The sequence below is a fragment of the Plodia interpunctella genome, chromosome 12 (assembly GCF_027563975.2).
Source record: "Plodia interpunctella isolate USDA-ARS_2022_Savannah chromosome 12, ilPloInte3.2, whole genome shotgun sequence".
NCBI classification, from domain to species: Eukaryota; Metazoa; Arthropoda; class Insecta; order Lepidoptera; family Pyralidae; genus Plodia; species Plodia interpunctella.
Genome location: NC_071305.1, coordinates 6,607,185 through 6,623,547, shown reverse-complemented (window position 1 = coordinate 6,623,547; position 16,363 = coordinate 6,607,185). Strand labels below are relative to the sequence as shown.

Below are 16,363 nucleotides of genomic sequence, written 5' to 3'. Positions count from 1 at the left end.
GCTGACAAAGGGTCCCGAGGGACGATACTACATCTCCGGAAACCGAATTACTATAGGAATCACCTTACAAATCTAATTCCCTTAACACTTACCAATACTATGATTTCCAGAAAATCGCAAATTCATTGTCATTGCTGGTTTCATAAAGAATTTATCTGCAAATTCTAACTGGAACAAGGCAATGTAAATCAAAGAATTTATTGGAGTCGCATTCAGTTTATTTTGAATACTGTTGTGGTGGGTGCAGAACAGGATGTCGGTGCAAATTGGTATTGAAAACCGGAAATAGTATATCACTGGCTTTGTTCTCAGACGCACTCGATATGAAGTGCCCTTATATTTGCCCTATTTACTTGTTAGCTATAAATAAGGAGGTATCTTGGTCTCGAGGAAATGTAATGAGAATTTCCTTGATATAGAATTAGATTAATACAGCTTTCGTTGACCTGTCCTTATATATTGCACTGTAATATCTGTACTTTGGTTTGTGAGAATTTTATAAAATCTTATTTTATGCGTGCAATGTGTTTTTAATTAATGCAATGTTCGATAAGAGCCATGCCCCATTGCTCAGTCGCGCTTCGTAATTTTAACGCCCGTCGACAGACAACGCCGAAATTGTATGAAGTTTCGATGTAGGTACTTTACATGGAATTAGTAGGTATTATGACGAAGTACCTACTAATTCCATGGTTTGTACGTCAACACACGTCAATGTTAAATCTATAGAAAACAACGGAGCAAGTTGGAACGGCAACCTTATCGCAACGCAGCGCTATTAAGCATTCTAAATTGTCTAATACTTCACACAAAAAGTAGGAAGCAATGCGTTTTTAACAATTATTTGCTATTGAAAAACCGAATGGAGTTGTAATTACCTTAAAATTATTATGACTAAGGAGGAGTACATCTTGCTAATGCATACTTACCTACTATACAAAAAAAATACTATACAAAATAAATATCATAATTTTATAAATGGTAATCTGATCTACTTGTGTCATCTCACGGTTAATAGCAAAAGTAAGAATAAAACGTTTTCTTAGGCTTGTTTAACGCAACTAAATAAACCCTACGATGTCTTTCGTTGATTTCCCAATAAATAATAGGTGCCGATTTAAACTGGTATCAATTTGCCCTACTATAACTACCTAGACCCTATGATTATAGCTGAGAAAGGTCGAAAACGTACCTGTGTTAGTAGGTGCTGACATTTCTTGAGAAGGGTATACTGGTCAGTGAGTCATGTTACAATTAAGAAGTTTATACCTATGTGTTCGATATTGCCCGTGGTTTTGCAATTGCAATCCAAAGGTGTACTTTTACGCCCACGAATGAGGGCGGTTTAGAACGATTATTACAGTCTTTAATTTCTGTTTTTGTTTCTTTGATTAGTCTCTTCCAGTCTCGTTTCCCGGTTGCCACCTGCCTGATAGTTTCTCTCCTTGGGAATGCTATTGCTGCCAAGGCTATGTGTTCCTTAGTCGCTTCGCACGACGTCCATGGAGTGGTCGTGTTCTAGGACAGGAAAGAGATTTATTGAAATTGACTAAACTGAGAATGGTGTGATGAAAGTAAGTAGGTACCTATTGTTCTATCTGCCGTAAAAAAATTAAAATGTCACATTAACTAAATTAACATAATAATCATACACACAATACTAGTCAATGTACAGCCAGTTTATAACTTTAAATATCTACCTACTAATAAAATATGGTAATATTTCTATACCTAGGCATCCTCAAAATGTACTTTACTAGAGTAAATTTTAAACAAAGTTTCTAAGTCAAGTCTTTGCTATCTATTTTTGCCAGGAGGTGGGTGAAATTCGTTTGACTTAGCATAACGTCACAAAAGAACTTGTTAAGAATTTATTAAAAATTGTTACAGCCAAATAAAGTATGAAAAGAACATCAGGAAAAACTAGAAAAACTGATTCAGTATGTTGAAAATACGGGTTCCTACGTACACAATCAAAACTTTTTTTCTGTACAGCAACAACAACAGCTGTGTAGTTACAAAACAAACCTTGAAATTTTGAAGAATTAGCTATGGTTTGTCGACTCTCAGGTTTCAAGGCGTTTATATCTCTTTTTGTCGGGGATATTATTGATGGCAAATACATACTCATGTAACTTAAATGGTTTTAATAGATTTTCAATCAGCTAAAAGGATTAGCACAGTAGGTACCTAAGTAGGTACTGTGCTAATACGCGGTGTAGGTACGCTCTAAAATAGGTCACTCCATATTCGTCCGTGGATGATGTCTCGTACCTACAAGGCGACGAAGGGACACAACCTTGGCAGATGATAGCTAACAATAGCATTCTCAGGTTAGGCTGTTGTAAAATAAAAGTCGAATATTTAAAATGTTAAGGTTATTTTTTACGCTGACTCGCGCTTCGCAGTCACAGCCCTTTAATGAAACCGGGAATACTCGAAAATGATCACCTTTTTGAACCTCGCAAATCTTAAAATTCCAGTGAATGACCGCAATGTTACTTATCTAAATAACCGGTAAGTATGATCTCAGATACGTTGAAATTATGGATGCACTTTTTATGCCCTAATTACGTAACCGAAAAAACTAGTCTTATTTTTTAGTTTAAATCACATGTAGACAATTTGTGCTCATTTAAATCCGATAATTCATATAGCTTTTCATGCACCTTTTAAGATGGCTTTTTAAGATATTTTTGTTATAGTTGATAAATTTTTTATTCGAATGTATAACATATATATAATTTCGTTAGAACTAAATCAAATATCATTTCTAAACTGATATAATTAATGTACTTTTACGAAATTCAACAATATTGTGATGAATGTTTAAGTACATGTTGGGATTCGTAAGAAAAAAGTACAGGAAAAAACGAAGTGTAATCATTACATTACGCATATATCCCTTGCTCTTCTTTGCATATCGATGGTGTTTGACAACGAGAACATGTCAATTCATCTCTTCCCAAAAATGGGCTACCTGAATGGCTTCATTTCTCTTACTTTGTCTACCCTAAAGCTATAATACCATAAAAACTAAGTGTGATCATAATGGCTGCTACACACTATCGCTGAACTCAGACAGATGCCGACGAGAATGCATCAATATAGCGTGTATGACATTTTGTATTCACAGCAATGAAAAACCAGCAATGTACGTCGTAACCGCAAAATTAGGCGAACTAGTCCGCGATTGTGTGAAACTGGCATAAGAAATCATTTCAAACAGGTTTTTACTTACAGTATACATATATGCGATTCGACTGTTTTAATGTGTTATGAACTCAAAACATCAAGTCTTGAACTCCTTTCTAGATCCTTTCTAGATTGAAACCATTTGTCTCGAGAGATTGCGTGAAGAACTGACTTGTAAAATAAATACATATTATGTACCTACACTACAGTCTTTAATTTTATAATTTTTCTTTTTCATTTTCAGTAATAAGTCGTAAAGAAAATTTAATTTGTAATATGGATTAGGGCTAAAATCTTGAATGACATTAACCGTCACTACTCATAGTAATGAAAAAAGGTTGACGAAAATTAAAAATGAGAAAATATACTTCAGTTCATGAACTGAAGTATATTTTCTGAAGTTCATGAACTAAATTGTCAGTATACTGAATCAAATTCGATATAGGTATATTTGTTATAGATAACACATTAAAAATAAAATTTTAAAGGAAAACCTGAAAAAATACAATGCATATCATTTTCTTTCTAGACCGAATATGATGAAGATTTTTTTTAAGTTAATTGGCAGCCGAAATGTCTTCCGGTTGATGTATCGATGGATATCCTCACTCTAGTGCAGTATTATGACATAATGATTACTATATATATTCATAAGTGCGAATGAAGTGGTAGCCAGTTATGTGTCACTTATAATAGTTTCGTACTAAATCCAAGTATAGTCCAGTTCCAAATAATCCAATCTCAATGGTTTTTTTCTATAGTATTGCTATTATATATATATTATATTTCCAATAGTTGTTCCTTCCTGAGATATATTGAGAAATACAGGAACTTAAAATTCATATTAAAATCTCGCTGAAAAAAGCCAGAAAAAGGAAAAAAATATTTTTTTTCATAATTGAAAAACCTACGTAGGTATAAGTAGGTTAAACCTACACAGAATATACATTTTATGTACCTACTTATGTTTAACCTTCATATAGGCTTACATGCTAATGCTGCTCCAGAAGGAGAGGAATACATTTGAATTTTTAAGTTAATATCAGACTAAGTATATCTAAATATATGAAAATATACTTTGATGCAGTTTTTAGGGTTCCGTAGCAATATGGCAAAAGCGGAACCCTTACAGTTTCGTCATGTCTGTCTGTCCGTATGTCACAGTCAGTTGACATTTAGTAAAATTGTGCAGTATGATTTTGAAAATTAAAATTATTAAGGCTCTAAAGCTCGCCATAAATGTAACTGAGGTATGATATATTTTTTAAAACATAGCTTCCAATGATACCCATTTGTGTGGTGTCATTGAATTTGAAGGTTCCTAAAACATTGTTTTGAATGTATGCATAACATCAACAACGAAACCCTTCCTGAGCGGGTCCGACTTGCTCTTGGCCGTTTTTTTAATTACATAAATGTAAGTCTGTCTGACTTTTAAAACCCGTTCAAAAATTCGGCGACACGGTTCCATGATCTTTCCGCCTCAGTCAGTCAGAAGGAGGAAAGTTGTGAAGACATGGACGCATTGAACAGCTCAGTCTTGGACAGAGTCACTTTCAAAGTCAATGGAAGTGTTTGCTCCGGTATGATTTCTTTTTCTTTATATATTTTGAATTCTCCAACAGATATTTTAGCAAAAAATACCATAATTAATTTACGTGCGAAACTTTAATATAAAAATAAGTTTAAAACTTTGTTTTTTAAATCATTTGTTTTTCAAATACATTCATTACTTTTTTAAAAGTCAAATTAACTTTTGTGGACTGAGGGAATCAAGTGATTTTTTCGTTTACTTTATTTTGACCTATTGTTCTTTGGCATACCAGTTTTGATATAAAATATTTTGGTATAAACAGGTCTAAGCCATAACTATTTTTTTTGGCGTACGAGCAAATGTTACATTAACTTTCAGGTTAGGTTAGTTGTGCTTCAAATAGTTATGCGGAAAACGTTATGATATAGATATAGAATAGAGACCCATTTTGCTTATAGATAGAGACTATTGGCATGACATGTATTAGTAATTATTCAAGTACTATCTATAAGCTTATAACTTCAAGCCATAAAGTAATACTGCATTTTATGTCATAATGATTTCTAAGCATAACGTTTTAATATTTACCCGTATATCAAAAATTTCCCGTTTTTTTAACGTGGACGTTAATATAAAAATATCAGTCATTTATTCAGTTTGTGTACCTTCCATAGTACTTGAATAATATACAAATACATACCAAATAATACAACAATTCATTAATAACTACCGGAACGAAGAATCTAGTTCAAATGAAGTACATTATGTTCAAATACGTATATGGTAAAGATAATATTGAAATAGGTGTGCAAGTGATTTGATCTAGTGTTAGAAGGGGCCCTCAGAAAATTCCATAGGTATTTTTTCGTTGCTAGTCGTTAAAATTCGCAAAACAAGGTCTGTCTGAAATTTGAAACATAAATATTCAAAAATAAACTTAACTTGATTTGCTCAAAACCATGATCGTCTCTTTTTCACTTTATTACACGACTAGCTGATGTCTTCGACTTCGTTCGCGTGGACTCTATGAATACAGCGTATTATAAATTTTAGCAATTTCCTTTACCTACATGTTCGCTAAAACATAATAAATTGTATTCGTACCTTTTCCGGGACATATACTATCTATAGGTGAAAACCGAACAAAATCGTTTTGAGTTTATCGCGTTCATACAGACAGACACGACAGAAGGACTTACTTTTGTAATACGTAAGGATGTAAATATTTTTTGATGATATTATGATGTTACAAATGAGCAAAAACAAAAAAAAAGTCATCAAAGAAATCGCTAAGACTATAAGATATTTTTTACAACAATTAAAACGACCATTATTATTTTTTTTGTACTGATATGCATAACTTAGAAATGAATCTACTTATCTAATATAGTATTGTTAATGCGCAAATGTGTTGCATTTTCATGCTTTCACGAATACTAAACAAAACAAATATTTTCACTAAATCAAGGGTAAACATAAAAACACGTTTTATAAATATAGTATGCGTATTACATAGTTCTTTTTTTTTGGTTTCCTTTATCCATGTGGAAAGGCAAAGGAAACTAAGCCTATACAGCCATCGTCGGTAGTTTCTTATTTACTTAATACTCGTAATGTTATACATATATTCCGGTGCAAACCCATGCGAGGTTTTTGCCCGACTTATTTGGAAGAAACTGGGCATATACTGGGCCTAAACCTATATTTCTGAATATCAACAACCCGGTGCATCTGTTTATCTACAGTACTGTAAATAATGTACAGCTGTGTATATAAACTTTTATTTATTTTAAATGATAAACAGAAATTTCACTAGATATCACTAAGAGTTTAATTATGATTGCGAAAAACATAGTAAACATGATATAATTGTTTGTGTACAATTTTAGTGTACACAATAACCAGTTTGTTCAAAGGTAACATATATGTAGAGTGAATACAATTTTATAATTCATAAGAATAACACAAAAAGAATATCATTTATATCATCAAATTGTATTTTGAGTGGAATAAACTTGAAATATAACACTAATAACATATTAACATGTGTGTATTAAGTAGTAGCTTTAGCGATAAGTCGGCCTTTGTACCTATTATTTATTTTTATATTGATATATTTTTTGTACTTTTTCCTCTTTGTGTACTTAATAATAAAGAGTACTTTGTAATTACTTTGATGACATCTTTAGGATGATATTAACAATTTCGCAACTTAAAAAGAATGAGTATATAGAAATGCCACGTTGGTTTATATAACTTGGCATGATTTTTCTTAGAAGAAAATGAATCGTTTCTTTTCAGTTGGATGTGAAGTGAGTTCTACTCTAACATTGGTGGATTATCTGCGCAATGTGCTGGAGCTGCGAGGCACTAAGTACATGTGCAGGGAAGGTGGATGTGGTGCCTGCATTGTGACTGCCGTCAAGTGTCCTGGTGCACAACCGGTCGCAGTCAATTCTGTAAGTAATTAAATTATATTGTTCTGCGTCCACATCGGCTCCCAGTTTATTTGTAGTCGGATCTCCTCATGCATTTGCGCCATAGATCTTTCTGAAGCACTTTTCTATATTGTTGAGTTATGTAGCTGGTGGTCTGCCAAAATCCTTGGAATTTTCAAGGTAGTTTAAGTATACACCACTAACAATCAATACTATTCATGTACAATAACTAAAGCATAATAAATCAAGAATGCGGTCAGGAATTATGGGTTTGATTTCTTCAACGAAGACAAAGTATATGCGTGTTAATGATCTAACAACGATACGGATGACTACATGAAGTGGAGAATAAAAAGTATGAAAGCTCTAACTGTTCCATTGCATGTGCCACATTCTGTGCTATGTAAGACACAATATCTATTATTTGTTTATTGGCTTTCTCGACCACAAAACAAATTGAAAATCAAGACAACAAATCAAAGAATTTTACCAAGAATTCTTACACATTAATTCTTGAACGCCAGTGATTGTCACTAAATAACCTTGTTGGAAATTGTTCAATGAATTGGCGTGATACAATGTAATTACATAACGTCAATTACACAGTATAAATGACAATTACAGTGTTTAGTGTCGGTGACATCCTGTCAGGGCTGGGAGATCACGACGGTCGAGAAAGTGGGCAACAAGTTGGAAGGTTACCATCCAGTGCAGACACGTCTGGCCGAACACAATGGTACTCAGTGTGGATATTGCACTCCTGGATGGGTGATGTCGATGTATAGGTTAGCATCATTTTCTTTTCATATCTTTCTCAGGGCGTTATGGCTGCAACAACTGGATCTCGGGGTCTGTGTATATAATAAAACTTCGTTCTAATTATATGACCGGCCGCCTGAACTGAAACTTTTTGTGAATGCGGTTAATGCCTAGCCCACGCTCCAAGGCAAGGTTATATAGGCCCCTTAGTCGGCTCGTAATCTCGGAGGACATCCACGGTAGAGTATGGAGTTCTATTTTAGGGATAGAACCACACATAACAATTCTTTTCATATTCTAAAAGCAAACGTTTAGCAATAAGTTTGATATAATTAGGTACATGAATATATATATTATTAGAATATATAGAATTAGATTTTAATATGACACTGTGATTGTGACAAGTAAAACGTAAATAAATTAATGATATAATGATTATAATTTTCAGTCTTCTTCAATCGAAAAAGGATTTGAGTATGCTTGAAATAGAAAAATCCTTTGCCAGTAACATATGCAGGTGTACTGGATACAGACCCATACTGGAAGCGTTTAAAACCTTCGCTAAAGACTCTCCAGATAAATTACCTGACATTGAAGATTTATCTGTCTGCAGTAAGACTGGAAAGAAATGCAATAAAGATAAAAACTGTGACGAAGACGACTGGTGTTTGCTTTCAAAAGATGAAGTCGAGATTGTAAACAATATCTTTATTAAATTAAAAGATGGTAGATTCTGGTACACGGTTCCAACTATCTTCGATATATTTCGAGTGTTGCATATTGCCGGTGATGATTCTTATATGTTGGTATCTGGGAATACGGCTAAAGGTTAGCAGTATATTTGTAAAATTTTTATTTATTACTTCTTAGTAAAACGAAATGATATTCTTTGAATCATTCCATAACTATATGTTAACTGTTTTTCTTATTAATACAGTCACTGAAATTGTAATAATGATTATTATCTATTATGCTTATTTCTTAGATATATTAATTATTTATTTATAGATATGTTTTAACAGCTCCTACCTCAACTCACGCATTTATAATATTAGTAATATTATACTGGACAGATTGTTATGAAATTCGGTACATGGGTAGAATATAACCTGGAATAAAACATAGGGTACTTTTTATCCCGAAATTCCCAAGAGAGCGAAGCTTCGGGGCGCAGCTAGTAATACATATTATTATTCGCTTTTTTGATCCTAAATATTACAAATAAACTAACACATTTTCAGGAGCGTATCCAATAGACGAATATCCCCGTGTTTTGATAGACGTGAGTAATGTAGCAGAGTTGAAAGGTTATATCGTCGATCAGAATCTGATTATAGGCGCCGGCAATACTCTCTCAGAACTTCTCGACATATTTCAAATAAAAAGCCAGGAGGAATCCTTTACTTACCTCCAACAATTTTATGATCATCTTCAGCTGGTCGCACATATTGCTGTGAGGAACGTAAGTATTTCAAAAGTATTACTAATCAAGTCTTAGGTAACCTAGGTAGGTAACTATATCGGTAGAAGAAGGTAATCTTTTTGATATTTCTTTTATATTTAAGTATATTTTAAAAATGTATATTTGAAATATATCTTTATAGGTTTTATGTTGACATAATTTTAGTACAATATTCTTAAATTGATAGACTTGATTATGTCAAAGTAATTGTATCGGTAAAATTATCTATTAAAACCTTAAACAAAAACTTAGTTCTTTATTCTAAGTTTACGTTTACGAGTTATACAATTCGGAATTATGATGATACTAAGTATTAATCAGTTCTTGATTCAGGAACAGTGCTCAATTATTTCCAGATGGGCTCGATTGCGGGTAATCTGATGATCAAACATAAGCACAAAGAGTTTCCTTCGGACATTTTCCTTCTACTGCAGACTGTTGGCGCGCAGTTGACACTCTGTAAGTATCCATACTATTATGTATGCGAGAGTCACAGCTATACCGCTGGACCGATTTGTATGAAATTTAGAATGGTTCAATTAACGATTTGCAGTCAAAAATAAAACAGCTATAATTTTCTACATCAAATAAATATCAAATACATTGTATCAAACACCTAAAATATATCGTTTAATTAGTTTTTGTTTATCTTTCATTTCCGTCACATAAATTATATTTATATCTATCGAATAATTATTTTTACAATTATACTTATCGAATTATTCTGTTTCCTATAGCTGTACCTAGAAATGGTAAACCAAAAGGTTTGTAATGAGAAATTGGCTATTTTGCTTAGCAATCAATCAATAAGTCCTCTAAGGAATGTAAGATGGTAATCAAAAACTGTCTTAAACCTATAAAACGTATTTTGCAAATATATTTGTAAAAAAAACAAACGACTGCCGGCCATTTGTAATTTTACAACCAACACAACATAATAATTTATGTAGATTATAAATGAGTTTATTTACTGCCTTTGTGTTTTGTTTTATGCTTGTGTGACGTGTGAAATTTTTTTTTCTCTAACCTGTAACATTTGGAAGTGTTTTCGTGAATTATATACAATTATAATATTTACAATTACAAAATAGCATAATCACCCCCATGGGTGATTATGCTATTTTGTAATTGTAAAGTGATATAACAAAAATCTGATTATAATATTTTTGTCCTTTCCTTTTTCCAGTAAATAAATGGGGTGCGCTACAAACAATCTCTATGGAGCAATTTTTGAAAACTGATATGAGATCTAAAGTCATAGTGAATGCGATTTTGCCTCCATTAAGTAATACATCATGTCACGTCATCACGTACAAAGTAAATTACATATATTTAGTTATTAATTATATCTTATCATACGTATTTTTATCTACATATCAAATTATCAGGAATTTAATATATTTCGAAGAGCAAAAGCGAATGAGCAAAAAATTATTTGCATTTTATTATTTATTTATACTTATTTTTAAATGTTTTTCAGATCATGCCTAGATCCCAAAACGCTCACGCCATAGTAAATGCTGGATTTTTCTACAAATACAGAAGCAACCAACAGCTGTTACAAGTGAGAGTTGCATTCGGTGGGTTATCCTCATCATTCACAAGGTCATACCAGACAGAACGGTATTTACTCGGGAAACCATTGTTCACCAATGAAACGCTACAGGCAGCTTTGAACATTTTGGACAAAGATTTAGTGGTGGAAGAGATGCCACCTGAACCATCGGCGGCTTATAGAAAGAAATTGGCGCTTGGATTATTTTATAAAGTAAGGTGTTTTAGGCTATTTTATATTTAGCTATGCTAAAAATACATACTACCAAGCAGGTAAACAAGCATGCTATGGTGGGCCACCATAGGAAGTGGTTACCGCAGCGTCACACGTGCATTGTCTACTTTGTGGCTTAGGATCTTTTGCCACGGTAACCTGTTATTAGACTGCCTCTCTCATCGAATCAGACCGGAATGAAATAATGCAAGCATTGTTGTTTGGCATCAAATATAGACGAGGGTGAGGTACCCTTGAAGACGATATTTTTATCAAGGATTTGTATAACATAGAACAATTAACCTGCAACAACTCGTGTTGGCTCGATGTTTAAATTTTATTAAAACGAAGATATTTTAAATTGTCTAGGTTATATTGACAGTAATACTGATTGAATCAATTTTTTTAGAGTTTACTATCGATATATCCAGGGGATGGTCTGGGTGCTCGTTATAAATCGGGGCCAATAAAGTTGCATGAAAGTCGTCTCGTGTCGGATGGCAGACAGATATTTGATACCAATCCTACGCTGTGGCCGTTAAATCAACCCATGCCGAAAGTTGAGGCTTTAGTAAGTTTTAAAATAATTAAATTTTAAATATTATTATTTTTTTCTTAATGATAACTTTACTTGTTGGTCTTACTTATCTACCATTGATTTTGTGTCCAAAAAATAATTAATCTTCTACTTCAGTAATTATGCCATTTTTTAAAATTTTGTGGAAGTATGGAATAAAAATCATATTAGATCTGGTACTGAAAATAATTTTATATTTTTCAGATCCAATGCTCAGGAGAAGCCCAGTATACAGAAGACCTGCCGTCATTCCCGAGAGAGGTTTTTGCTGCCTTCGTCCTCACTACTGTTCCTAATGGAAAAATAGAAAACATCGATGCTAAGGAAGCACTGGTATTGTACATACTCAAATATGTATTGTTTAAAACAATTTTTTATAACATATCAGTAGTATGTACAAAATACGGTGCAACTATCATCTCTGTGTTTGTCTATTTTGAATATTACTTAGATATTGTATACCTATCAACAAAGCTGAATATAATAAGTTATGGCCTAAGTTATGGGCTAAGTTATGGCCATAAGATAAAGACAAAATCTTACTAGGTCATAATCTCTAAAATAATGTTAATTTTCAGAATAAACCTGGTGTTTTGGCATTTTACACGGTCAAAGACATTCCCGGGATAAATTCTTTTACACCACCCGATTCCATGTTATATTCAGCTAACGAAGAAATTCTATGTGATGGTAAAGTGAAGTATAACAACCAACCTTTAGGAATAATTGTAGCTGAATCTAGAGTTATTGCTGACAGTGCAGCTAAACTTGTTAAAGTTAAATATAGTGGTACTAAAAAACCTGTAATTGATCTAAAGCAAGCAAAAGATGACACAAAGAGACTTAAATCGTTTAAAGAAGACCCTGCTCTAAATAAAGGTTTTGATGTAGAAAAGGTAGTAAAAGGAGTGAATCATATTTACGATCAGTATCATATGTGTATGGAGACGTTAGTTTGTGTGACTCGACCCACCGAAGAAGGAGTGGAAGTACATTCGGCTACGCAGTGGCTAGACGGGACACAACTAATGATATCAAGGGCACTAAAGATACAAGAAAATAAGTTAGTTTTTTAATTATTATTATTTTTAGGTCTCTGTACGTCAAAATATTAATTTGAAACCCTTATATAAACACTATGTTGGCTGTCTAGAACGTTTTTCTCAAGAACGCGTGAAGATATAAGTGAAACTTATATCAAAGGCCATTTTTAACTACTAACTTTTGCGATTTGACACGGAAAAACACACGCAAAACACAATAAAAATAGTAATCTCTGTCGACCTAGAATCATATTTATAATTTGGCAAGTAGTTAAGAACATAACAAAAAAAGTGAACTTGACGAAACTTTCGGTGTGCGAATCCTACACTATTGTGTTGGATTCACGCACTGAAATTGACAATTTTTTTATATACCTGCAGATGAAAAACTACAATAATAGATTCAAATAAAAAAATGCTTATAATTAAAATAAAAACTTTTAGATTCACATTAACAACCAAGTAAATTCCAATATTAATAAACAGTTCTTTTCAGAATTGATGTTTACGTCCGCCGTTTAGGTGGAGCATATGGTTTGAAGATATCTCGAACCATTCAGTGCGCAATTGCTAGTACTCTTGTGGCTCTAAAACTCAACAGACCATGTCGGTTCATACAAGCACTAACCACCAATATGAGGGCTGTTGGTAAAAGATACCCTTGTTTAAATGACTATGAGGTGAGTATATTTTGAAATTAAATCGTTTTTAACTTGACAATATTTAATTTTGTTTTACTTCTACTCGTATAAATACAGTCTGTTTATACCTGTCATGTTGATTCAAAACATTTTAAACAAAATTTTACTACACTTGATCTAAAATATCGAAACTAATCCAAGAAAAAAAATTAAATAATATTTCGTTTACTTATATTTATTTTTAAATAGCACCAGCTGTGGTTGTATTTCAAATTTCATCAAAATCGTTGCAGCGGATTAGACTTGAAAGCGTGACAGGCAGACATAGGTAGGTTAAAAATTTAAGATATTATAAATGTGAACTTTCACATACTTAAATTTTTTGATAAAAAGTATTTTATTCATATTAGGCTGGTGTTAATGCTGATGGTCTGGTTCAGTACGTGAATTACGCAATTTACGAGGGCAACGGTTATACTTACAATGAGACATTGTCTATGCTCGGAGCTGACTTGTACAACAATTGCTATAATAAGGAAAGATGGAATTTTAATGGATATGACGTTATAACAGATTTGGCAAAGAATACCTTCTGTCGAGCCCCAGGTAATTTTATTTTTTAGCTACTTATTAGGTTCGACTGTTCTAATAATGATAATTATACTACTTATTATATAATTATAATTATGCTACTTTACCTTTACAGGTACATTTGAAGCTATATCGATGGCTGAATTACTAATGGAACACATCTCTTACGCATTGTCGTTAGATCCCGTTGAAGTTCGATTAACTAACTTAGATAATGAAAACAATGATCTCAGAGAAATGTTTGAGACTTTGAAAAGTAATTCGGATTATGATAACAGGAAAATAGAAGTACACAAATTTAATAAAGAGAACAGATGGAAAAAGAGAGGCTTAAGAACTTCTTTCTCTAAATGGTCACCTCTAGGAGGAATGTTTTTAGATGTAAACATTTCTGTTTTTCATGGTGATGGAACAGTGGTCATCACCCACGGTGGCGTAGATATGGGGCAAGGCGTCAATACTTTAGCAATTCAAATATGTGCATATCTTCTTAAAATAGATACGAAAAAGATTCAAGTTAAAGGTAATAACACCATCATTGCTCCAAATTGTTTTATATCGGGCGGCAGTCTTACGACTTCAAATGTCAGCATTGGTGTTCAAAGATGCTGTGAACAATTACTCATTAGACTGGAACCTATTAGACTTACTTTGATTGATCCTACTTGGGAAGAACTAATACAAGCTGCTTATACAGCAGAAGTTGATTTACAAGTTCATGGTTTTGTTCGAATTAATAGTGATGCGCAAATGTACAATATTTTTGGTGTAGCATTTGCAGAAGTAGAAGTCGATATTTTGACAGGAGAATGTGAAATCAGGAGAGTGGATATACTTCAAGACGTAGGGCGCAGTGTAAACCCTGAAATTGATATTGGACAGGTTAGTAAGTATTAATTAAGAAAAAAAAAGATTGATACATCGAAAAATGGCTAGTAACCAATGATTTAATGCATGTTTAATTCTAGGTAGAAGGTGCTTTCATGATGGGTCAGGGATACTGGACCAGTGAAAATTTGGTTTATGAAGCTAATTCAGGAAATATTCAGACAGATCGAACATGGAATTACTATGTGCCTCAAGCAAGAGATATACCGCAAGATTTTAGAATCTACTTCAAAAAGAAATCTTTTGGCAAAGAAATTCTTCTAGGCTCAAAAGGTATGTAGTAAATTGTGTACCTGTTATAGTAATAATTTAGATGCATATTGTCGTTAAACGACAATATTCGTTTAATACTTGTAATAGGATCTACTCCCATAAAATTGTTCTGAAGAAGGAGTATATAATAATAATTGAATTTATATAACTTCTAAATAATTCTTCGTTGTTCATAGTACAAAAATTTAAACAATTCATGTAATCGTGTAATCAAATTAATTCAACTTTAATGAAATATTTCAACATATATATAATTCAACAGCTACTGGTGAGCCCCCGCTGTGCCTGTCAGTAGTTGTAGCCTTGGCTATTAGAGAAGCTATCACGGCAGCACGTCTTGACACTGGAATATCAACCACTGAGTGGTTCCCAGTAGGTGAGTGTTTTTCATACATCAACATTTGAGTAAATTTATACTAAATTGTCGTTGAACGAAAGTTCGAGACGTGGTCTCCAGAGTCGTAACATTTGGCACCTGGCTAGAAGGAACGATGGAAGGTGGAGAAAATGTGTACCAGACTAGTACTAGAAATGTAAAACAGAGCGCAGGACATCCGCCAGCTAGATAGGTCAATGATATATGAAAAATTGCTGGCAAATAACTGGATAAGGAGGCCCAGAATAGAGAAGGTTGTGGCAGTGGGTTACGGAGGGCTGCAGGTGATGTTGAATTTAAATGTTACTAATATTTTTTAGTGTCAATATGTGAGAAAGGTGAGAAAAGGTGTATATTTGTTGCTCAAGCAATGGAAAACTGACTTTATGGATTTCTATGTAATTCGGCATATGAGTAAATTTATTGTTACAAATGTGTTTCTAGGTTAATATTTTTATATTAATTACAGATGGGCCTTACACCACAGAAAAGAATTGCTTGCTATCGGAAACAAAAATAGAAGACTTCAAGTTTAATTAGATTAAAAAAAAAATAGAATTGCAATTTCAATTATTTTATTTATATGTTCTAGTTATGTGTCATTATAGATATAAAACATTGTTGTATGTTTCAATGTAAATAACCCCACTCTCTATTCTAGTCATCTAATTCACACAATTTTTGGTTGCTCTCTTATCCATAAAGCGACGAAGCACATTAATTTGATACTAGAGGTTTACGCGTAGCTGCGAGCTATAAGTTAATAATTTTATAATTATTGTAAGGATGTGGATCCTGAAGGGGTTGCCATGTAAGGT

At 33.0% G+C, this 16,363-nt stretch overlaps 1 protein-coding gene across 3 annotated transcripts; it reads left to right on the top strand.

Annotated features, from left to right (window-relative positions):
* Positions 1-4,655: 4,655 nt before the first annotated feature.
* LOC128674181 (uncharacterized) lies at positions 4,656-16,165 on the top strand. 3 transcript variants are annotated; one of them, XM_053752571.1, is made up of 18 exons: positions 4,656-4,778; positions 7,031-7,188; positions 7,792-7,952; positions 8,375-8,754; positions 9,168-9,388; positions 9,745-9,847; positions 10,126-10,152; positions 10,575-10,705; positions 10,869-11,156; positions 11,566-11,727; positions 11,938-12,066; positions 12,312-12,796; positions 13,273-13,456; positions 13,828-14,023; positions 14,124-14,890; positions 14,977-15,169; positions 15,432-15,545; positions 16,015-16,165. In XM_053752571.1, exons 1-18 carry the CDS (start codon positions 4,712-4,714, stop codon positions 16,083-16,085), a joined length of 3,837 nt encoding a protein of 1,278 aa, XP_053608546.1. In that variant the 5' UTR covers positions 4,656-4,711; the 3' UTR covers positions 16,086-16,165. The 3 variants fall into 3 exon arrangements, with proteins under 3 accessions (XP_053608546.1, XP_053608547.1, XP_053608548.1); XM_053752572.2 differs by lacking the exon at positions 10,126-10,152; XM_053752573.1 differs by lacking the exons at positions 4,656-4,778; positions 7,792-7,952 and adding an exon at positions 7,986-8,165 and having other exon boundaries at positions 7,048-7,188.
* The last annotated feature ends 198 nt before the right edge of the window (positions 16,166-16,363 follow it).